Source organism: Oncorhynchus gorbuscha, linkage group LG25 (assembly GCF_021184085.1).
Source record: "Oncorhynchus gorbuscha isolate QuinsamMale2020 ecotype Even-year linkage group LG25, OgorEven_v1.0, whole genome shotgun sequence".
In the NCBI taxonomy this organism is placed as follows: Eukaryota; Metazoa; Chordata; class Actinopteri; order Salmoniformes; family Salmonidae; genus Oncorhynchus; species Oncorhynchus gorbuscha.
The window spans coordinates 7,519,388-7,545,251 of record NC_060197.1 but is presented as its reverse complement, the minus strand read 5'-3'; the positions used below and the strand labels follow the sequence as shown (position 1 = coordinate 7,545,251).

The window sequence follows — 25,864 nt, the reverse complement described above, 5'->3', positions numbered from 1 at the left end:
TGGTAAGTGATGTTCTGGGACTGACATGGCATAGATGTAAAGTCAACTTCAAGTGCCTTTTTCGAAAATGTGAGGGTTTCAAATCGTCCCCTTCCCTTAGAAAACATAGTGATTGCTGTGCTCTTTCTATTAATTTCAAAGCAGAAACGATTGTTCTCTTCCCACTTCCCGTAGACCTAGTAGCATAATAAGGACTTTATGGGACAATGATACAATAGTCTTAACATTCTGTTATACACCACTGTTAATCACCTACGTTCACTGTGCAATACAAGGGAACAGGTTTGAAGCCTTGCAAATTAATCTGTGAGCTTTTGAATATGATACCAGGTGCACAAGGAATGCAGCAAATATAATATCAGATTAGCAAAACTGGGAGGGTTGTGAATTCACGGTTCTGTGGTCAAAACTTCAGCCTTGTGGAATTATAAAGCGGTTTTGAGGATATGAAAAGCTGAGTTGACTTTGCAGTGAGGCCTGTTGAAGTGTAGCTAAACCTTGAATGTGGAAATCAGAGTGGCTGTGTGATATAACGCAATGAAAGGAAACATGACGCAGCAGTCGTCAGCTTTATGCTTCAGAAGAAGCACATTTACTATGAGGGCTTCCGAGTGGCGCAACTGTCTGAGGCACTGCATCTCGGGGCTAGAGGTGTCACTACAGACCCTGGTTCGATTCCAGGCTATCACCAGCCGTGATTGGGAGTCCCATAAGGCGGTGCACAATTGGCTCAGCGTCGTTAAGGTTTGGCCTGGGTAGGCCATCATTGTAAATAAGAATTTGTTCTTAACTGACTTGCCTAGTTTAAGTAAATCAAGTACATTTCTTTCTACTGGCAATTTTGAAGCACAAATGTACAGTTCACATGCAAACATACACTGATTTCATCATTGATTCAGCATTAGACCTATAAAATGATGGTCAGTATTGACATTCTTATCCTGTACATTGAAAACCTCTTACGAATCCAGAACACATAGAAGAGAATAGAAGAGATTTAAGGAAGACATTCGTTTTTGAAAGCCAAGAATACTCTTAGCATACTTCGCTCACCACATATGAATCAAATGTATATCTAATTTCACACTTATTTCACGGAAAAACACATTCCCTGCTTGCCACACATGAGATTCACTCCAAAACGTAAAAAATACGGATAAGAATAAGAAATAAAAGTAACAAGTAATTAAAGAGCAGCAGAAAAATAACAATAGCGAGACTATATACAGGGGTGACTATGCATAGATATTAACAACCTAGAGTAGCAGCGGTGTAAAATAGGGGGGGGGGCAATGTGAATAGTCTGGGTAGCCATTTGACTAGATGTTCAGGAGTCTTATGGCTTGGGGGTAGAAGCTTTTTAGAAGCTTCTTGGACCTAGACTTGGCACTCCGGTAACGCTGCTGTGCTGTAGCGGGCTTGGGCCCAACGTTGCACTGAAGGCGTAAAATTGGGTTCTGGTGGGAAAAGACAACACATTTCTGGGTGCCTGAAGATAACACTCATGAAAACGGCTCTGAGATTCACAACATCTACTTTCACGTCCTATAGGTACAGTGCCTTTAGAAAGTATTCACACCAGTAGAGGCTGCTGAGGGGAGAACGGCTCATGATAATGGCTGGAAGTGAGAAAAAGGAATGGCACCAAACCCCTGGAAACCATGTGTATTGATGCATTCTGCTCCAATCATTATTACGTGCCTGTTCTCCCCAATTAAGGTGCCACCAACCTCCTGTGATTCACACCCCTTGAGTCAATACATGTTAGAATCACCGTTGGCAGCGATTACAGCTGTGAGTCTTTCTGGGTAAGTCTCTAAGAGCTTTGCACACCTGGATTGTACAGTATTTGCGCGTTATTCTTGTTGATCTTTCCTAGACGGCCATTTTCAAGTCTTGACATAGATTTTCAAACCAATTTAAGTCAAAACTGTAACTAGGCAACTCAGGAAAATGCAATGTCATCTTGGTACGCAACTCCAATGTATATTTGGCCTTGTGTTTTAGGTTATTGTCCTGCTGAAGGTTGAATTTGTCTCACAGTGTCTGTTGGAAAGCAGACTGAACCAGGATTTCCTCTAGGATTTTGCTTGTGGTTAGCTCTATTCCATTTCTTTTAATCATTAAAAAAAAACTCCCTAGTCCTTGCTGATGACAAGCATACCAGTAACATGCCGCAGCCACCACCATGCTTGAAGAATGGTACTCAATGATGTGTTGTGTTGGATTTGCCCCAAACATAACGCTTTGTATTCAGGACATAAAATGTATTTCTTTGCCACATTTTTAGCAGTATTACTTTCTGTATAGACCTTCATTCTTTTCACTCTGTCAATTAGGTTCGTATTGTGGAGTAACCACAATGTCGTTGACCCCTCCTCACTTTTCTCCTATAACAGCCAATCAACTCTAACTGTTTTAAAGTCAACATTGGCCTGGTGAAATCCCTGAGTGGTTTCCTTCCTCTCTGGCAACTGAGTTAAGAAGGGTGCCTGTATCTTTGTAGTGACTGAGTGTATTGATACATCCAAAGTGTAATTAATAACTTAATAACTTCACAATGCTCAAAGGGATATTCAATGTCTGCTTTTTTTAAACGTATACCCATCTACCAACAGGTGCCCTTCTTTGCGAGGCATTGGAAAACATCCCTGGTCTTTGTGGTTGAATCTGTGTTTGAAATTCACTGCTCGACTGAGGGAACTTACAGAGATGAGGTAGTCATTCAAAGATCGTGTTAAACACTATTATTGCACAAAGTCCTTTCAACTTATTATGTTACTTGTTAAGCACATCTTTTACTCCTGAACATATTTAGGCTTGCCATAACAAAGGGGTTGAATACCTATTGACTGAAGACATTTCAGCTTTTCATGTTTTATTAATTTGAAAAAAAAACATTAAAACATAATTCTGCTTTGACATTATGGGGTATTTTGTGTAGGCCAGTGACAAAAAATCTAACTTTAATTAATTTTAAACACGGGCTGTAACACAACAAAATGTGGAAAAAGTCCAGGGGTGTGAATATTTTCTGATGGCAGTGTATTTGGCATGTTCAGCTCATTCTAATAGGACCACATGGAGTACAATTCAGCAAGGCCATTACTGTAAAAGGCAGAGACACTACTGAGTTGTAAAGCACCATACTCCAATAAATGTAAGGAATTTTAGGTTGAAAAACAGGAGACCAAACTAATTTCCCCTGAGGATACGACTATGGCAGAGGAGCACTTCTGGTAAATACGTTTTAACACATCTCATTACAGTTTAACACTTGTAAAGTGCATTGTAAAGTTTAAGTATAAAACAAAGTATAAATGAAGCCTCTGTGGATGACTATGACTAAGCACCTTGTGGTCTGAAGTGTTACAAAATTAACAACAATTCTTAAGAGCAGTTTCACTAAGGAAGACGGTGCGAGCTCACAATATAAAGATTTAATGATGATCTCAGCCTAACCTCCTCCTATTAGTCCGAGTGGAACAGACCATCAGCAAAAAAATGACACATCGATAGCACATTAAATATTCAGCTGGAACGTACCATCTACACAGGACGGGGCAGCTCTGGTCGTCCCGGCCACTTGTCCAGGGAAGCAGGAGCATTTAACCGTTTGGGAGCGTTCTTCTATTTTGTTCTTGTTGCAGCATCGATGCAAAGCCACAACCTCGCAAGTGCCGGTTCTGACTTGATGCACTGTAGAAAACATAAAACAGATTGAAATCAGAATTAGCCACTTGATAAGTCAGTAAATGCTTGCCAGAACTAAAATAATGCAACAGTACTTCCACATAGCCTAAAACTCAGGTTCTCGTCAAAGTTCAGCACAAGAAAAGAGCCACAACGCAAATACTATTGTATTACTTATGCTGTGTGACTGCAAAAAAAGTTAGAATCAAGCATTCATTTTTAACAGGCAATAGAGCCTACTATACAGTATGTCCATTGTAGAGTTAGCTTTGTATTAGATTGGCTAACAGCCTGTTCACATAATCAGAACGCTGGAGGCAGGTAGCCTAGTGGTTAGAGCGTTGGACATGTAACCGGAAGGTTGCCAGATCAAATCCCTGAGCTGACTAGGTAAAAATCTGTCATTCAGCCCCTGAACAAGGCAGTTAACTCACTGCTCCTAAGCTGTCATTGAAAATAAGAATTTGTGACTTGCCTAGTTAAATAAGTAAAATATACCTGTCAAGGGAGGCTCCCAAATACTTGTGCGGTATCCAAACCCTGAAGGTACAGAATAACTACAATTAAGCTTTAAAAGAGTTTTTAAATGCAAGTATCAGCCGAGGAATTAGTAGGTTATTCTGCCATTCAAAAAACAATTGAAAAATACCTATCTTAGGAGTTGCTGTATTTTGAGCCAATTTACAGCTCAGGCTACATTGTCTGAATTATTTAGAGACTGCTGCTTCCTGCTCTTTTAATTACATGTGACATTTTCACGAGGAGTCCGTCCTTCTGCAGAGGCAGTTATTGCTCATTTGGTAAACAACCATTGAAAAGTGCTGTGGAACCTTCCCACTGATTGCTTTACTTTATACCAGTGAAGCCAGCCAAGCTTATTTAATTAAATTGCTTTTGCATGCCTTGTTATGTTATTTTCTTTTTTTCTATAAGGCAGAAATGTCGTAGGAGGAGGTAGGGTATTGAGTCGACTGTATTGCAGTTGCATCAACACCTAAAGTAACATCCTCAACACCACCATCACTGGAACACAATGTGGAAGAATCACACCTCAATCAATAACATTTGAATGTCTCCAATGGCTTCGATCAAACTGAATGCATTGGTTGATGAGCTCACAGTAGCAGATAAGAGTATTATTGCTCAGGTGAGATTCCTCACACTAACTGTTAGGAGTTGAAGCAGATGAGTAGTCGTGGGGGAGGCGGAGTTCTTTTTTGATAATACACAAGTTTTGATAGCGCTTCTGCTATCGCCGTCCCCCCTGTCCCTGCTCATACATCAAAATAACTGAGGAGCAATCGCTTGAACGTAGTGGGAGTTTGACTCACACTCTAGTCGTATCAAAAAAAGATATGAAAGACAAATACGTTTCTGCCGGCGTTGCTTAGATCTATATAAAAGTAGCACCACGCTTCACACAGAGAGGAAGAGTTTTTTTGAGTAGATTTGGAGCTCTAGCCGTATGACCACTGTGCTGTCCTGCTATGAAACATTGTTTTTTTATGTACTTGGGAATGAGTCTTTGCCCAGAGTCCCAGAGAAGTGCCTTTCCCTGCTGGGCCGGTGCATGGGAAAGGAGTGAGTGGCTTTATAGACTGGTGAAAAGCATATTCCAAGGTGATGAAGAACTGGTGACCCATGTAATTGCTATGCACTGACTACAAATTGATTCTCTGGGTCCGTGTTACGAAAGTGGTACCAACACTGCAGTTCATGATTATATTCACTTTTTATTTTTTATATAGACATTATTTCTCTCTGTTTGAGAGGCTTTTGGCCAGGCCGGTCTCAGATGTACAGTACAGAATGTCTCGATTTTTTAAACCTTCAAATCAATTCTGAATATGCAATTTTAGCAATAGTGCAAGTGAAGACAACCAGCGGCACAAATAGCTTTTCAAATCATTGATCCGTATGGTGTTCTGCATCTGACATCCGTAAAGCTTGGGCCATAGATAGAAACGTTTCTTCTCGTTTTGATCATGTAAATTGGTCGTGAACACATAAGACACATTTTATTGCAGGGCTCCACTGAAGCGGACAGTCTGTGTAGTGAAATCCTCAAGGCACACTACAAATCAGATTAAGAAGTGAAATCAAATGTATTTTCCGAGGGCGACGCAATTGCTGATCTATTCCTCACCAAGAAGTATTGATTATGCTGTTTCAGAAAAAAAGAAAAGAAAAAATAAGACTCCCAAATGGTTGGGAACTGTGCTCTTGAGGAAAATAACAATGTTTATTTTTTTTTTTGGCAATCCATTTGCACTGTTACCAGCCAACTGATTTCCCAACAAACACTGGAAATCGACAAAGAAGATCAAATGCACTTACAGACATAATAGGACACTCGTTCCGGGTTGCCCATAATTAAAATAGAATTGCTCCCGTATAATGGGGGGATAAGGACATTCTCATAATGTTTTTAAGTAGGCTGAATAGGTCGTAAACCTCTGGAGTGAGACCATTGTACATTTCATTGCAATGCGCTAATGGTCTATGACAGTAATTGGACAAACTAAAGCTATATGATTAGTCTCAGTGCGAATTGTATATGTCCAGTGTTTTCCCATGGGATCAATACTTGGAATATTAGGACAAATATAGATGATCAGAAACATTCCTCCACTGACTTTACAAGGACAGTGGACCATTGTGGTGATAAGGATTGTAAAGGTCCTTGGACATCTCATTCCAAGGATGTGTATCCGGTAGGAGAGCCCATAGGGTCAAGTGCTCTTGTTGTTCCTCTCCAGTATTGCACCGTGACCGTGTAAACAACTCAATACAGTGGCAAATACAAGGTGAACCAGAGAGAGCAACTCGGAAGGCGAGGCAGATCGCTCTTCCTGCACATCTCAGAAAATTAAAGCAGACACGTCAAAGCGAAAAGAGGGAAGAGTGTTTTGAAGATATACAAATTTATGCAGCTTTTTGCTGACAGAAGCCGCTAATATAAAAAAGTATTGCGAGCACTCAAATAGGACACAAAGTGCATTAGAAAATCAATTTCTTTGCTTGCCGAAACCAACAATATTTACTAAGGGTGGATCTTTTTTTCAATGGTATAATTTATTTTTTTCTTGTGTTCTCTGGGAATATTTTTTTTTGCTTCGACTTTGAACGTGTTCTGGATTGATTTCATCCCTGGAATGATAACAGGTTTACAGCAACAGAAATAACACCCGAGGGAAATTAGAGGGCTGCTGAAGCTATCAGATAGAAATTGAACGTGTGCGAGATTATTCTGATCCAATTCCTGCAGAAATGATGAGCGCCTTGAGTAAGGATCGCTGCCAATCAAAAGCCACATGCTGGAGGCCCATGCCCTACTTTAATTGGTCGACAGAAGAAAGCGAAATATTTTCTGTCATGTCCACGAATGGCCATCCTGCATGTCTACGGAATCACCTTGCCAATTATCTGCGAAAGTGGATTGTCAGTGAGGCTCTCAGTGTTGAAACCAATGAGGTTAAAACATTCGAGTTGCCCCACACTTGTAATGTTACTGAGATGCCATAATTGATCTCACTGGGTTCTAGTGATGTTCTAGTGGTGTCCCAGAGTGTCAACAGTCTTAACAAGACAAGGGAACTATTTTGAACTATCTCTTTCACACATGTAATCCCTATCACACAATCCTTTACCGATGGAACATCAGGCGTATTTAATCACCTATAACCTAAGATAAAACGTCTAGGCATACTATAGGCTATAACAAGTTATTATAATGTGAAGGCTCAGAGATCAGACATCACCTAAACTAGCATGATGACTGGAGTTGCACCCCCTTTTGCTCTCACAACGGCCTAAATTCGTTGAGCCAAGGACTCAACAAGGTGTCGAAAGCATTCCATCGGTCCGCCTGGCACCTACTACAGTACCATACCCCGTTCAAAGGCACTTAAATATTCTATCTTGCCCATTCACCCTCTAAATGGCACACATAAACAAGTCATGTCTCTATTGTCTCAAGGCATGAAAATCCTTCTTTAACCCGTCTTCTCCCCTTCATCTACACTGATTGAAGTGGATTTAACAAGTGACATCAATAAGGGATCATAGCTTTCACCTGGATTCACCTGGTCAGTCTGTTCATAATGTTTTGTACACTCAGTACCTATACAGTAGGCATCTGCCAAAATTAGCATTAAAAAATGCAATGCGCATGCTCCACTTTGTCCATGACAGCCAACAGACGCTCATCATAACATGCCCCTTCTTACAGGTGTACCGTACTGTCCTTACCTCTGTGACCTTCGGTTGGTCTAGCCATCTCCAGCAGAGTCACCATGCAGACCATTAGAAGTAGAAACCCTTTACTTCCTTGCTGTGTGTGTCTCTCACTCATCCTGCGAGAGAAAAACAGAGAGGGTGAAGAGAGATGTACGGCTACACTTAGTTTGTTTTAACAATGGTTATAGACTTATACACAAGCATCTCATTGTCTCTTTCAGCATCTCGCACGTTAGGCATTTAGGTCATCCAAAACATGGCCGTTTCAACTCAGTGGTCTTATGAGACTTCCTCTCTCCACACAGCTATTATTCATCAACGTTGATCTGTAACAACTGGACAGGTGAAAGAAAATCATCCCGTTGGTCTCTGCCATATTACTTTCACCAATCGTGTTCATTTGGATCAGTGCGAAAAGAGGAATACATTTGACTATTGAAGTCCCATGGTTCACATTCATTCTGCTCCTGCCTTTTCAAATCCACACAAGCGTACATCTAGTAGTGTCTTCTCTAGTGTTGTTGGAGATGCGCTTTAAATTGCATCAGGCATCATGCCAACCTCTGCTGACCAGAAGCCTACACACTAGCCAACTACTCATCTCCACCTTCTCCTTCATTATCCCCCTCTCTATCGCACTCTCCCTCTCTATCTTTTTCTGCCCATCCCCTCATCTCCAGTTTCATTCACTTGCTTTACCTCCGTCTCTACCATATTTCCTAATTAACTCTCTCTCACTCTCTCTATGACGGAGCCAAAGGGCCACTCAGAGCAGGTGAGTCCCTCTGCCACCCCCACACAGGCCCTTGCCATTTCAGTAGGGCAGTAGGGCAGAGGCCCGTGGGCTGTGGCTCCACACAGGGAGGAGACGAGAGAAGATCCTGGGTTCTTCTACTCGGAATTAATCCATTCCTTCTGCCTTACCCTGGGCCTTGCACTCTTTTCTCCCTAATGAAGTGTGGTTGAGATTGGGACGGAATACATAAATCATTTGGCATTGCTTGCTATCCTTGACAGGAAATGATCAAATTTCGAACACAAGACACAAGTGGTGCAGTAATTACTGGAAGAGGCGAGGTATCAGATGCCACGAGGCAGAGACAGTTACATGCTTTGTCTACCCTTTTTATTTCACCATCCCCTGTCTTTCTCCACCTCGGTCATTGACATATAGATTGCGTATCTCTCACAGGGATTATCAGATTATTCATGTAGTTCATTTTATTTTTGCCATCATGAAACGGGAGCCGGCCTTTGAGTGCGGAAATAGTGATTAAAAGATGGCAGGTCGATAAAACATATACAAGTCTGACCACTCTAATATAGAACTGAGCTGCCATTGTGGCCTTGCACAGGATTACATTTTTTCAATGAAAGATTTGTCAAATGTACTGTTCATTCCACGTCTCCCATAATAAGTGGATGTTACTATGACGCTGAATAACTGTGCCAGTATATCAGCCATGCACAGCACAAACAAACACATTATTATTACTTTCTAGTCAACAACCCCATTTTTCACCTTGCTCTCTGACTGTTCAAAATTATTCCGATAATCATGAGGGATCAGGGAAAGTGTTGATTTAGCAAACTATTCATCCTCTTCCTAAATCTTCACTCCTCCCTGAACACTCACATATACCACTACCTCACATGAGTGGTTTCTCTGAGAAAGCACAAGTCTGTGAAGTAAAGAACCATTTTGTGCATTATTAGTATTCTTGAAAAGGCTTTTGATTGCAAGGGAAACTATGAAAGGGTGCAGATAATAACAGTCCCACTTCAAGCCGTGGGATTTGAGTTACCTCCATATTCCACATCGCCACTGTGTGAAATTACTCTTTTTAATTGTACTGTAGTTTTAGACAGAAAGGAGGAGACTCGCACTTATTTTCGAGTTAAGATAGTGTCAAAGTGCAAGCGTCAAGTTCTAATTTGTGTGTTTTATTCAAATACAACTTCATGTTTAATGCATGGTTTTGTCACAGAATAGACCCAGAGGAAATATGCATAATGTATGCCGCTGATTGCTGCAGGCACAAAACACGAATATCACACAAAAGTTTAGAGGAGAGCAAAAACAAACCAAACAGTAATAAACCACATAGAAATGTACTGTATAATTAAAATATGGTTTGTGAGGATGAGTTTCTTTTTCTTTCGCCTCTACTCTATGGATGTGCGCTGATATTAACGATACAATACCTCTATTAAAATGGTTAATTGGAAGAACATAGTATTGTTCACTTGTGCCACCTCAGTGGTTTCCCTTAATTGATATCTGTGTTCAAATTCATTTGGAATGGGACTTTTCTCCCTTTATATCGCTGTAGCAGTAAGGTCTGCTGTTCGATGTATGGCCTATGGAGCGTGGATTTGATTTTCTTTCAAGAGTACAAAGTGCATTCGTTTTAAACTGAATGAAGCAAGAAACATTTTTCCTTTCCTGTTCGTTTGCCCCTTCCTATTCTATTGACTTCTTCGCTCTCTGAAACAAATGGAATAGTTACAGACCAATGTGCAGGCTTTCAAAAGACTCAACTTGACCTTGCAGAGGGGAGCGGTTGCATTGGCTAACGAAGGACCACTTCAAAAATAGTTTTCCCGCACAGAAAAACCATGCATACACAGCTGATCTATATGTAAAATTAGTGGAAGTGAGTTCAATTAAAAATAAGGGAATTGACTGTATATTTTGATTGAATTAAATTGTAATATAAAAAGGTATAAAAGGTTATATTATATTGCATTAATAAGATGTAAATATGCATTATTACCTATTTAATGTAATAATATCTATATTTAGCAGGTTTTCATAAAGTCAGGTGTTGGATGTTAAATGCTGTTACTGTTGAATGACCAGAAATAACACAGGTCTTCATTGAGCGCCAACGATTACTAATGCAAATATGACAGAATTATGTAATTATGCTGTTTTTGCACATATTCATGTTAATTACTATATTCTTGATAAATATCTGAAACTGTGTCATAATGCATGGCTTTGATATGAAAACATTGCCACTTCTAGCTGTGAACTGAGTGTTTGCCACATAACACCAAATACTCTGGAGTACAATTATTGGTTAGACTGGGTAGTATTACCATATAGGCCAACTGTGAATGGATGAAGACCATGTGATTCATTCCTATCCACAAGCTACAATGGACTGCTTACGAGGCTGGTCCTCACTGTGGTTCCAACAGGTCATTATGTCAGCATGTGGTTCAAATCAAATCAAAGTTTATTTCTCATGTGTGCCGAATACAACAGGTTTAGACCTTACAGTGAAATGCTTTACTTACAGGCTTTAACCAATAGTGCAAAAAAATGTATTAGGTGAACAATAGGTAGGTAAAGAAAGAAAGAAAAACAACAGTTAAAAGACAGTGAAAAACAGTAGCGAGACCATATACAGTAGCGAGACCATATACAGTAGCGAGACCATATACAGTAGTGAGACCATATACAGTAGCGAGACCATATACAGTAGCGAGACCATATACAGTAGCGAGACCATATACAGTAGCACGACCATATACAGTAGCGAGACCATATACAGTAGCGAGACCATATACAGTAGCGAGACCATATACAGTAGTGAGACCATATACAGTAGCGAGACCATATACAGTAGCGAGACCATATACAGTAGTGAGACCATATACAGTAGCGAGACCATATACAGTAGCGAGACCATATACAGTAGCGAGACCATATACAGTAGCGAGACCATATACAGTAGCGAGGCTATAAAAGTAGTGAGGCTACATTCAGCCACCGGTTAGGTAGGTAGCTTGAGGTTGTATGTACATGTAGATATGGTTCAAGTGACTATGCATATATGATGAACAGAGAGTAGCAGTAGCGTAAAGAGGGGCTGGCGGGTGGTGGGTGGCGGGACACAATGCAGATAGCCCGGTTAGCCAATGTGCGGGAGCACTGGTTGGTTGGGCCAATTGAGGTAGTATGTACATATGTACATGAATGTATAGTTAAAGTGACTGTGCATATATGATAAAAGGAGAGTAGCAGCAGCATGAAAGAGGGGTTGGGGGGGGGGGGGCACACAATGCAAATAGTCCGCTAGTCATTTGATTACCTGTTCAGGAGTCTTATGGCTTGGGGGTAAAAACTGACGAGAAGCCTTTTTGTCCTAGACTTGGCACTCCGGTACCACTTGCCATGCAGTAGTAGAGAGAACAGTCTATGACTGGGATCTTTGACAACTTTTAGGGCCTTCCTCTGACACCGCCTGGTGTAGAGGTCCTGGATGGCAGGCAGCTTAGCCTCAGTGATGTACTGGGCCATACGCACTACCCTCTGTAGTGCCTTGCGGTCGGAGGTCGAGCAATTGCCGAACTAGGCAGTGATGCAACCAGTCAGGATGCTCTCGATGTTGCAGCTATAGAACCTTTTGAGGATCTCAGGACCCGTGCAAAATCTTTTTATTTTCCTGAGGAGTTATGGTCAGCCTTCCACTGAATGTTAGCCTATTCCCCAAAATCATTACTCGATTCTGCCGAGCTCCTTGGCTGATCTGTGGAGAGCGAGGTCGTGTTCACAGACTTTGATAAGTTCCCCCTGTGCCGTTGTGGTGAGGAGAAGGTCGTAGGTCAGCCTTCCCCATGGACAGACTGATGGATTCTGACCTGAGGTAAAAGCGAGATGCTGGCACTCTACGGACAGAGCAACATACCAAGATCTCTTTCAACCCAGAGTGAGTGTTTGCATCAGTAAGTCTATTCAGGCTGATACAAGAACAAAGACGAGCGATGGAGTGTTCTCACAGCCAACGGGTCAAGCTGCTGCGGGTTTTAGAACTTTTGTCAGGGATGGATAGCATAACTAGGTTACTTTTTAAGAAACTTGAGATTCGATAATTGAAGAGCGGGGCTGAAATCTAAGACCACGTTTGCCAAGGGGAACAGATAGCGGAAAAGCTGTATTCCCTTGTGAAGACAGACTGTATCAACGGGATACATGTCAAATCATTCTGTCCTATTTGTTAAACCTAAAAATATTTTGCCGCGTAACACATATGTCACTCATATCCCAGCCTTGAAGGACCAATCTATAATAGGTTTCATAATGTGGACAAAAGACTCCATCGACCTTGGCCTACATACATACTGTAAAGAGGAAAGAACTCAGGAAGGGAAGACATTTATTCATCAAGACTTACAGACGTAGGATCTTCATTTGAGCCAGTTTGCAACAGCAGGAAAATAATCCTGCGGCAACAGGAAATGTGAATTATTATGTGGATTATAATGAATGGACATTTTTGGGGGCTTGATTACATTTCATAGTGGAAATTACTATCTTCAGGAGCCTTTTTATACCTCAAATACATGACAAGATTTACATTTCCTGTATTGCAGAACAGTTCTCCTGCAACAGGGAGATCAAATTAAGATCCTACATCTGTATTTACATAGTGAAAAAAGTAAGGGCCCTATTAGCAAAGACAGAGGCCATACAGGAGAGGAGACTCTGATGGTACTGTAATGGTGGAGCCATTATAGTAAGTAAGATCTGCTGAAGTTGCAAAGCTATTACACAGTTAAGCCACGCATGATGAGAGCTGTTCCTACGCCACTGTGCTGTGCAAACCTCTTTGAGACGACCCACAGTAACCGACAGAGGGATTTGTGAGGACATAACAACAAAGAGCCCTGACACATTCGGCGAACAAACATGGGCTTTTATTCCTATAGACATGGCCCAACATATGATAAAAGCCTCAGCGTAATAAAGTGAGGGAGAGGGTGGCGTGGGAGACAAGACAAAGCTGTGGATGGGGAGATTGGCAGGCAAGCGAGTGAAATCGTTAAACTGCAAAAACCTGGACTTTCCTCTCTGTCCCTGGAGCTGGATTTGATACAGGGATTATCTCTCCCTCTCACTCCCCCCCCCCCTCTCTTTCTCTCTTTTCTTCGACCGTGACAGGGACTGTCACCTCGGACAGCTGCAGTGGGCCGATTGCACGGTCACAGAACAAGCATCTCTGCTACACAGATGTTCTCCACTGACAGTATGAAGCGAAAGTAATGCTTTTCCCCCTCTGTCACACCAAACACTTTTCATGATCCTGCTTTAATGTGAATGTAAACGAGACGTGACACCAGTCATAACAGTCTGTGATTTTTAGGTCGAAACTATCAACAAAATGACCAAACCCTGTCACAAAATATTCTCTGGTTCAATGTCTATCTTGAGCTAACCGGGTCACTCTGGCTAATGGAAATTGCAATGCATGTCCGGAAGAGATCAAAAAAAAACACAAACAACATGTAGAAGCTTCCCAATAAACTGTAAGTAACTGACATGAAAATGTAGGGAACCCTAAATGCATGACCTGACTTCAGTTTGGAACCCTTTCAAAAGTTTTCACTTCCAAGTGTTCACTTGTTACCAGACACCAACGCTGAGTGCCCTTTCCGAGTGGTAACCGTCATTATGACCTTCCGTAATGACACCTTCCGTAATCACACATCGGAGATGTGAAGCCATTTGAGAGGGCAAGCTCATAAACGTAGCAGGCTGCAACATTCAACCCCGTCTCAGACAGGCATATGGGTGCCAGTGTGATATTTCAATCCGTTTCCCATCAAGTTCACTCTGGCACCGATCAGGAGAAACCAGTGCATTCACACCAATGGATTGGATGGCTGCCTCTCTTGCTCTCCTTTTCCCACTTCCTCCTATGAGTTATGAGGTCATAGTACAATGGTCTATTTTGGAATGGACCGTAAATTGCTCTCTTGGCCGAGGCTTTATGAATTATGAATGAATGTAGTCTAAACATTTTAGTAGTAAGTCATTGCATATCTTTTGAGTGTTTACTTTAATGAAGGGTAGTACAGGAAGTAGTCATACAGGATGGGCTCCTTGACTGCTACCCAATAATGACTTCCACATGATGAAACCGATTGATCAGAGAGAGATGAATATAGGGGGGGGGACTATGAAATAACGTCTTTGAGTTCTGCCGTTTACATTCACTAGTTATGCCCTTTTGTACGTTCTATTAAGTTTGTCTTCTTGATTGATGCGACTGAAATAAATGTAAAGAACCAAGCAAGAGCTATTTTCCTTTTTACCTTTATTTAACCTTTATTTAACCAGGCAAGTCAGTTAAGAACAAATTCTTATTTTCAATGACGGCCTAGAAACGGTGGGTTAACTGCCTGTTCAGGAGCAGAATGACAGATTTGTACCTTGTCAGCTTGGGGGTTTGAACTTGCAACCTTCCGGTTACTAGTCCAACGCTCTAACCACTAGGCTACCCTGCCGCCGCTTTAACGCATATTGGTCTTGTCAAACTTGATAACAATGGTAACATTACTTACTTTTTTCTCTCTCATCAACACACATCACATTAGGCCTACCTCCACGGGACATTTCTTACGTGCACAGCTGATATTGATGAAGTGTTGATTATTGTTGTGGGTGACCTTTGTCGCATCTGCAGAGGAAGTGTGCATCACCTGCCTGTACTAGTAATGACCTGATGAGGTTTGTGTTATTTATATGCAGCATCCACACCGCCACCCAGGCTGGCGCTGTCTGCGCAAACAGACACGTTAGAATACAACCAAATTGTGGAGATAGATTATCACGCCAGATAGTCACTTCCTGTGAAATTCAGACACTGGTCTCCACCAGTCTCAAAGAGTTGGAGCCTTGACATATTTGGGTCCTTTTATCTAACCACACATCACCAATTGTCTTCAGTGTCTGTCATAAAATGTATTGGTTTTGATTTGGCATTTTTTTTCGTCTTTATATTATCCTTTATGTTTAATCATGTTGCTTTGTTATGCTTTTGTCATCTATTTATGGTAAGGCCTTCGGGCTGCACCGCTGTATCAATTACACTATTACAATAACATGTATCATGAATGCCACTAGATGAGGGTATGATGTGGGATGTCTTCCCTAACTGTATGCAGCATATTTCCCCTCTCGTCACTCTTTACCATTCTCTCTTCAGAAGTGCAACACTCGTTACGGCTATTGACATGCTAAGGCGGCCTTTTGAAATATTCATGTGCAATATTTTTTAAAGCAATGTTTCCATCCCTTTACAACCTAACCCCAGAAGACGACGCTACAGAAAGAAAGCAGTGCATTGTGTAGGGAACATAGGCTACGTCCCAAATGGTATCCTATCCCCCTATAGGCCTATATTACATAGGGCTCTTGTCAAAAGTAGTGCACTATGTAGGGACTAGGGTGCCATTTTGGGATGCTTCCATAGAGAAGTGGCACCACATTATGCCTTAGTGCTGCAGGGTGAATAGGTCCTAGCTGTTCAGCAGGGAGCAAATGACTTCAAAGATCTGGCACTTGACAACATGTCGAAAACGGAGAGCCACTTGAATTATCCAATCATGGTGAATGATGCAGATTGTTACGGAAGGTGTGAATGCGGGAGTGTACATGTGGGCATGCCTGTAGTGTGTGAGGCCGTGGGTGTGTATATGTGTGCGTTTGTGCGTGCATTCGTGTATGTAGGCTATGTCTACACATGCTGTGTGCTAGCATTAAACCCCAAAACACTGTAATTTATTATTGTATAGAACCACCTAGGCTTCGGAGTGTTTTCCCCCAGTATTTGCTTGAGGTGCAGTAGCAACATATAAAACAAACCGAGGGTGCCAAGTGGTCTGACCTTTTAAGGTAGGCCGCTTTTCACAAACACTTAACCACCGTATGGGAATCAACGCAGCCCAACAGAATCACCACAAGACGGGGGTTGCATTGATTCTTCTTAGAACAAAAGACAATGAAATGTGACCTGTTATCTGCAATTACAAGATGGGGCTCGTAAAGGACACAGTAAAGGGTACCGTTCCTGATCCACCACCATTGTTTTGTAGCATCCACGTGGGTGATGCAGCTAGGACGCTAATTTGGGACAAATAAGAAACCTGAACACCCCTCTTGTTTTCAATCATGACGTCCTTATAACCAAAACTGTCGTTATGACATCATTGCAACCAGGAACTGTCATGATGACGACACCTCCTACTTTGCCCACTTGGGAAAGTGACCTTCAATCGAGGCCCTTGGGAGAGCTGGCGGGTACACAGATGCTGAGGCGCATTCACACCTGTAGCAGTAATTTGGTTTAAACAAGCCTAATATTACATGTAATTTAAGGAGCTGTTGATGTGATCGGACAGGAGAGCTGAGAACTAATTTAGTTCCAGAAACCTCGGGATCACATATTTCACCAGTGTTAGTGCACTGACTTTGTTTATATGTCATAGCAGAGTTGTGTTGGTGGGCTTGGCTGTTTAACACACCTCTAAACAGTTGTTACCTCAGACTCCATCTGTTGTTACTAAAACGGCATTCCCTTTAAAGGTCCAGTGCAGCCATTTTTACCTCAGTATCAAATCATTTCTGGGTAACAATTAGGTCCCTTACTGTCATTGTTTTCAATTCAAATCGTCAAAAATGAATACAAATTGCTTAGCATGGAGCAGTTTCTCAACCAATCATTTTGCTGAGACAGTCTGGGAGAAGTCTGGGGAGGGGAAAACTGAAAACTAGCTGTTATTGGCAGAATTGTTTGGAACTCTCTTTCTTATTGGTCTATAAACTAATTTGATGACAGCAGGCAAGCCAAACTCCATCCCACCAAAACAGACACATTTCAGCCGCTCTTTCCAAATAGTTATTACACGAAAGGGTCCTTTAATCATCATTTTCACAGCATTATTTCAACTTCATAATGTGGAAATATATATAAATCACATTTTTGACTGCACTGTTCCTTTAAAGTTAAAGATATTGTACCGGTAAATAACGACACAATGTATCCCCCCGGGGGCCGCATCCCGCATTCAAAGTCACAGGCTCAATTTTCTTAGCCGAACTTGGTGTGATCGGAAACCAGAAATTCCTACCTCGGATTAACGGAAGCCAATAAGCGAGAGGAAACATGAATAGAGTGTCTAAGCCGTGCTCGGGCGCGCTGAGCTCCTCTTTGATGAGAAAGAGAAGGTGAAAAGTGAGGCGTCAGAGCGAGGGAGCACTCTATTTTTAGGAGGCTTGATGAAACTTCTCATTTCTGTACCAAGGACAGGCGAGAAGAGACAGGTGATTATTTAATGCCTTTAATTAGCCACAGAGACTGACTGTTCTACCTGTTAGCCAATTATCGTCTGAGCACTCTGCACCCGACTCTTAATAACTTTCTAACTGAAGCTGTAATATATCACTTCCTGGAAAACATGGAACTGAATATGTTGCTTTATTGCGCAGTAAACCGTAGCCAGGGATGGGGAAATTGATGCACAGCAAATAATGGGTAGTACTGTATGCTGTTTGGTACTGACGTTTTCATTTCAAGTATTCAAGATGTATGAATTTCTAAGACAATGGTAGCGATTTATTATGCTATCTGTACCGACTACCTTGGTGACGAATTAACTGTATAAAAAGGTGTTGTAAAGCGCCCTGCCTGCCACATTGTCAAGCTGCCCAGGAACCGTTAGGTGTGATTTTACAGTACCTCAGTTGCAATAGTAACACCTTGCAGAAAATGTCATCATGCCATTATCATTCATCAAGATCATGTGCATGATCAAGCCGGTGATTAGTCTGACATGATTCTATAGAAGAGTTGCCGTCTTCATCTGAGGTTATATACAGTAGCGTAATTGTAACTGTAGCTATTGAAGACGCTATTCAAAAGAGTGACTGGAGATTTGTGTTCTGCTGTCCTTGCCTGCCTGCAAGTGGAGAGACCTTGTGGAGCAATGTTTCAATGGCTCCTTCTTTCCCCCATTGAAGCCGAATAGAACCGTGTGTGTGTGTGTGTGTGTGTGTGTGTGTGTGTGTGTGTGTGTGTGTGTGTGTGTGTGTGTGTGTGTGTGTGTGTGTGTGTGTGTGTGTGTGTGTGTGTGTGTGTGTGTGTGTGTGTGTGTGTGTGTGTGTGTGTGTGTGTGTGTGTGACCCTGACAGCTTATCAAAACCAGGCTTCAAAACCTTTCTTCAGTGATAATTTGTAGGTCAGTGCCACTGACCATTCCGAATGCACAGCCTATGACAAGCTATGCCAGAGCAGGCCATGAATTAACAACACCTTTCATTCTCTTTCTCTCACTCATGTCAGCCTCATTCACATGTCAGCACAGCTATGTAGGCATAGGGGTGGAGTGGGTGGCTGGGGCCAACCAGGCATTGATTTAGATTAGCGAGGGAGGCTCCTCGAAGTCCAGAAGGGGATCAGGGTGTGTTCAAATGAAACAGGCAGGCCTTATTTTAATGGGGGGTGAAGGAGAGAGGTGACAAAAAAAATGTTTTTAATTACACAGAGAGTGATTGAGCGGATTAAAATGAAATGGTACACTTTTTTCTTCCTTCTCTCTCTCTCCTCTCTCCATCCTCTCCTCTATCTCCTCCATCTCCATCCCTTCCTCTCCTCCCTCTCCTCTCCTCTCCCTCCCTCTCCATCTTGCCTCCCTCCCTCCCTCTCTCACTCTCCTCTCTCCCTCTCTCCTCTATCTCCATCTCACCTCTCCCCTCACTCTCCCTCTCCTCTCTCCCCCTTCCTCTCTTCCCCTTCCTCTCTTCTCCTTCCTCGCTTCTCCTTCCCTCCCTCCTCTCCCTCCCTCTCCATCTCGCTTCTCTCTCTCTCTCCTTTCTCCCTCTCCTCTCTCCTCTCTCCCCTTCCCTCTCCTCTCTCCCCCTCCCTCTCCTGTCTCCCCCTGCCCTCCTCTCTCCATCTCACCTCTCTCCCTCCCCTTTCTCTCCATCTCACCTCTCTCCCTCTCCCTCTCCTCCCCCTCCCTCTCTCCCTCTCCCCATCTCCATCTCGCCTCTCTCCCTCTCCTTCCTCACTCTCCTCTCTCCCCCTCCCCTCCTCTCTCCCCCTCCCCTCTCCTCTCCCCTGTCCTCCTCTTCTCTCCCTCCTCCTCCTCTCTCCTCTCCTCTCTCCCTCTCCGCTCCCTCCTCTCTCCTCCCAATCTCCATCTCGCCTGTCTCCCTCTCCCCATCTCCATCTCACCTCTCTCCATCTCCTTTCTCCTCCCCTCTCCCTCTCATCTCACCTTTCTCCCTCTCCTTCCTCACTCTACTCACTCCCCTCCTCTCTCCATCTCAACTCTATCCCTCTCCTCCCCCTCCATCTCTCCCTCTCCCCATCTCCATCTCTCCCTCTCCCCATCTCCATCTCGCCTCTCTCCCCATCTCCATCTCGCCTCTCTCCTCTCTCCTCCTCCTCTCTCCCCTTCCTCTCCATCTCGCCTTTCTCCCTCTCTCCACTCTCCTCTCCCCCCTCTCCTCTCTCCCCCCTCCCTCTCCATCTTGTCTCTCTCCCTCTCCTCCCTCTCCTCTCATCCCTCACTCTACCCCCTCCCTCTCTCCCTCTTCCTCTTCCCTCTTCCCTCTCTTTTTCTCCCATTTACATCCTAGAACAACGAAGCAGAAGTTATTTGAGCTTGTGCTCTCGCGGGGGATATAATCCGGCCTAAGCGACAGGCTAATTTATGGTATTAGATTACTTTCATCAGCGCGTTTCGTTGGGGCCTCCTTTGAACGCAAAGGGGCATAAACGGCCGCTCTGCTTGGATGGCCACGGTGACTCGTGTGCTGTTCACGAGGGCTGTCAAGGGGGGTATCACAACACTGTGGTGGCTCAGAGGAGTCACACACACTTGCACATTGCCTTGTTCCAACTCCTTGATGACTCTGGGTTCTACACAGATGTGGCATGTTAGAATTGTGTCCTTTTAGCAGGTGTCTGGCATTGCATTGCAGTACTATGCAAGTGGCTCGCAAAGGTTATGTTGCCAGAGACATTGACAGAAGACTCTTACAGAGCTTGAATGTAACATTAAGGGATCATTAAGTAGACCACCTGGACAAGCATCAGTTCACAGTCCACAACAGCTGTCTAAAGCCTTTATGAAAATGGTTCAGAAATGAAAAATGACCTGCCTAGCTAGTCATCTCAAGTGAGGATCCACCAGAACAAGGTGTCACTCATTACCAAACTATAGGAGACCACACACACACACACACACACACACACACACACACACACACACACAGAGAAACAGACACACACACACACACGGACAGACACAAACACAGACACACACACACACACACACACACACACACACACACACACACAGAGAAAGAGAGAGAGAGTGAGAGTGACGGAGACGGACAGAGACAAACAGAGACACGAAGAGAGACACAGAGAGAGAGACGGAGACGGAAAGAGACAAACAGAGACACGAAGAGAGACACAGAGAGAGAGACGGAGACGGAAAGAGACAAACAGAGACACAGAGAGACACACAGAGAGAGAGGGAGAGAGAGAGACACAGAGAGAGACATAGAGAGAGAGAGAGTGAGAGAGACGGAGACGGAAAGAGACAAACAGAGACACAGAGAGAGACAGAGAGAGAGAGACAGAGATAGAGAGACACACAGAAAGAGACACAGAGAGAGACACAGAGAGAGACACAGAGAGAGGGAGAGACAGATACACAGAGAGAGACACAGAGAGAGAGAGAGAGAGAGAGTGAGAGAGACGGAGACGTAAAGAGACAAACAGAGACACGGAGAGAGACACAGAGAGAGAGAGAGAGAGAGAGAGAGAGAGACAGAGATAGAGAGCCACACAGAAAGAGACACAGAAAGAGACACAGAGAGAGACACAGAGAGAGGGAGAGACAAATACACAGAGAGAGACACAGAGAGAGAGAGAGAGAGTGAGAGAGACGGAGACGTAAAGAGACAAACAGAGACACGGAGAGAGACATAGAGAGAGAGAGAGAGAGAGAGAGAGAGAGAGAGAGAGAGAGAGAGAGAGAGAGTGAGAGAGACGGAGACGTAAAGAGACAAACAGAGACACGGAGAGAGACATAGAGAGAGAGAGAGAGAGAGAGAGAGAGAGAGAGAGAGAGAGAGAGAGAGAGAGAGAGAGAGACAGAGAGACAGAGAGACAGAGATAGAGAGACACACAGAAAGAGACACAGAAAGAGACACAGAGAGTGAGAGAGACGGAGACGTAAAGAGACAAACAGAGACACGGAGAGAGACACAGAGAGAGAGAGACAGAGAGGCACACAGAAAGAGACACAGAAAGAGACACCGAGAGAGAGAGAGAGAGAGAGAGACAGAGATAGAGAGACACACAGAAAGAGACACAGAAAGAGACACAGAGAGAGAGAGACAGAGAGGCACACAGAAAGAGACACAGAAAGAGACACAGAGAGAGAGAGAGAGAGAGAGAGACAGAGATAGAGAGACACACAGAAAGAGACACAGAAAGAGACACAGAGAGAGAGAGAGACGGAGACGTAAAGAAACAAACAGATACACAGAGAGAGACACACAGAGAGAGAGAGAGAGAGAGAGAGAGAGAGAGAGAGAGAGAGAGAGAGAGAGAGAGAGAGAGAGAGAGAGAGAGAGAGAGAGACGAGAGAAGAGACAAATAGAGACACGGAGAGAGACACAGAGAGAGAGAGAGAGAGAGAGAGAGAGAGAGAGACGGAGACGGAGACGTAAAGAGACAAATAGAGACACGGAGAGAGACACAGAGAGAGAGAGAGAGAGAGAGAGAGAGAGAGACAGAGAGAGACACAGAGAGAGACACAGAGAGAGACACAGAGAGAGACACAGAGAGAGACACAGAGAGAGACACAGAGAGAGAGAGAGAGAGAGAGAGAGAGAGAGAGAGAGAGAGAGAGACACAGAGAGAGACACAGAGAGAGACACAGAGAGAGACACAGAGAGAGACACAGAGAGAGACACAGAGAGAGAAGCAAAAACATAAGCAAACATTTCTTAAAGTCACAATGGGAAATGCATCTAAGTCAAGTTATTGCAGGAGACCATTCAGAATGTCAGAGGCCAGAACAAGTCATTAAAGGCAATAGAAAAATGAGGATTAGTTGGAATTAATCCGCAACTTTTCTCATTTTCTGGGCTGAAAATGCTGAAATGGAACGATATGGAAATGTAGCTGAGCATGGCAGAACTAATGGGGCTGCAGCTTCTCCCTGAAATGAGAAGTAGCTAATGGATGGCCAGGCCTGGATAAGATGGCTGAGTGAGATTGCATGTGGATTTAAATGATTAGGAACATGGTGGCCGGGGCTCTCTTTGTGCAGAGAAAAGTAAAATGTGACAATGAATGCTAAAATATGAAATCCGCCATTTAAGAAATACATTTTATTTTCTCTTATTCAAAATACAGGCCATGTGACCCAGAGACACAATCCATATCCACCATTCTGGAAATGCATGTCATTTAAATGTATTAGTTATCAAGGGGGGGGGGTGATAATGGTCATTTGTGTTTCGTGTAACAGTGAGCGTCTGCAAACAATTCCTTGCACCATTAAATACATTTATCGACATGATACTTAGATGTTAACAGGTTGTAGTTTGTATCATTTTTTTTTACTCAGACAGCTGAAGCTTCTATTGTGTGCACAGTATTTAAGACTCACACACACAGCTTGTTGAAAGCAAAAGCAGCTTACTCTAGTCGGAGTCGACATCAGAGACAAACACTAACAGCCTCAGTAGATGGGTGGCTGGGTGGGTAGAAAGACAAGATGGGGAATGTGATGGGCTCTGACACTCAAATGGAGAGCTGATCGCTGATGGCTGTGGATCAGAACAGGCTCCGCCCTCATTACAACCAGGAATAGAAAACTGGAAGCAGTGCTCGATGCTCGATGCTCTGTCGGGAGGGACTGGAGCAAACAGCCTGACTACTTCACTGTTCCGTACAGCTGCGACCAAGTTGGACAGGTGCGGGCCGATAATTGGTTGCCGTGTGGACGGGAAGCACGCCGAGCCTGTCTCCAGGAGCTCATTACTATCACTCAGAACACGTCCAACCCCCCCCCCCCCCCCCAAAAAAAACTGAACCAAACCTCCAAATGGCTAAACTTATTTCTGTATTAATTCTTGTGACGTGCCACTGTTTAAGGAGAGCATAAAATACAGAGCAGCGGCAGCCATCTTTGACGGGTGAGAAATGACCAGGCTGTTTATCTATTTGTGGCCTGTTGCTAGACTGTCCTAATAGGACTAATTTAAAACATGATTTACAGTAAATGAACCTGAAAGTGACTTAGCTGTTTGGAGCAGATATATCCTACAGGTTCCACCACCCTATAGTACAGTGCCATGGTTCTCTGAACCATTCTAGACCAGTGGTCACCAACCGGTCCATCTTCAAGGCATTTCTAGTCGATCACCAAACATTTCTTTTGAAAAGCCAACGATAAAGCCTTGCGCTTTCTTCGTCTTGCACTGCTGGCGGTAGGTGCACTTGATTCAGAATCCCCGCTGTGCATTGGTCTGAAAGGACAAACTCCGCCTACCTGGTGGACCAGGAGAGCTGTGGCTAAATCATGTGCACCTACTGTGCTGGCCAATCGGATAGCTCAAATCACTGTGCCTACCTACAGTTTCCACGACCCCACAGTAAAAGTTTGATACAAGCCTATGTGAGATTTCATCATTTTAAAAACCATGACGAGAGAGAGAGACTGTGAAAGAATACAGAAGACCTGGTGTTTTTATGAGGGCGTTCATGTTTAAGTTTTTATTCAGCACTGTCAACACTGTTTTAGTCAACATATTAACAAAACAAAACGCTCTTTTTCCCTACTTCCACTCGCGCTGCAGCTGCAATGAATGAGTATCCAAGTGTATAGATAGCCCTGCGTTTTTATTATCAGCAGCCTGTAGTGTCTATTTTAATATAAAATAATATTTCACTTTCTCTTGTCATGGGAACAACATGAATTGGGTGCATGAGGCAGAAATAATGCAGTGCGACTCGAGTTTCGCCATCAGGTGAATGACGGTGTCCCCTCTCTCTGGTCTCACCGGAGGAAAGGAGAGAGCAGGGACTGCGAGAGGTAAGACCATCTACTGCTCTCTCCTTTCCTCCTCTAATAATTTGCCGTTACCATCAGTCCAGTAGAATTACCTTTAAATTATCAGCAAATTACTTCAATTTATGCTCAGCTGTACCTTGAAATTGATACAACAACTGATCTAGGCCTGTTTCGTTATCAAAGCTTGAGTTTTTAAATATAACATGGTCTGAGATGAACAACATTGGCAGGCCAAGCATAGCCAATATACTATGATATTGTATTAAACCTATGGCACAACCCACCGGGCACACACTGGTTGAATCTACATTGTTTCCACGTTATTTCAATGAAATGACGTTGAACCAACATGGAACAGATGTTGAATTGACGTCTGTGCCCAGTGGTAAACCTCATTCCTACAGAACTGTTTGCATTACGTTAATGTTGCATAGGCATGTTTTCTTTATTTTTATGACCTGAGCGGTAGATCTTGGCTTGCTTTTTGCCAGAGAAAGTGATCTTGACTTGGCAAGAACACAAAGTTGGACACTTGGAGACTGAGAAAAAAAATGTTGAGCCTTATGCCTACATTCGGGGAATGTGTTAAGACCCCAAAATGATTGTCTGGTTTGTAAAGGCATACAGAAGCTGGTGCGTTGTTGGAAGTGGCAGTCGCTCTCCAAAGCCACCAGTGGATACAAAGCCAAGACTGGGGGGCATCATTAAGCTACAAAACTCAAGCATGAGTAGGAACTGTTGTCTGAGAGCCCTCTGTGGTAGCCTACATAGTCAGAGGGCTGTGAGGGACAGGCTGAAGAATTATAAGAGAAAAATCGAAGTATATTAACTGTTCAGCTCACATTTCCATGATGAACAATTGGGCCCGGATATACACTGTGATGTACTGTATGATCCAAACCAAATTGCCCCTTTTTTTCCAAATGCATGCTGGATAGTGGTGCAGGGCACAATTGTCCTGACAGCTTATGAATGTATAGCCTATAGCCACAATATTAAGATTCTAATTTAAAAATCTATCTGCCGTAACTTC

At 43.2% G+C, this 25,864-nt stretch overlaps 1 protein-coding gene across 1 annotated transcript in view; it reads right to left on the bottom strand.

Moving 5' to 3' along the window:
* LOC124013644 (chemokine-like protein TAFA-2) overlaps positions 1–25,864 on the bottom strand; it is a 62,936-nt gene that overhangs the window by 5,677 nt on the left and 31,395 nt on the right. Inside the window, exons 2-3 of the mRNA XM_046328000.1 lie at positions 7,945–8,048; positions 3,547–3,699 (exon numbers count right to left, since the gene is read on the bottom strand). Coding sequence (XP_046183956.1) covers positions 3,547–3,699; positions 7,945–8,047 — 256 coding nt within the window. The 5' untranslated portion in view covers position 8,048. The remainder of the gene's footprint in view (positions 1–3,546; positions 3,700–7,944; positions 8,049–25,864) is intronic.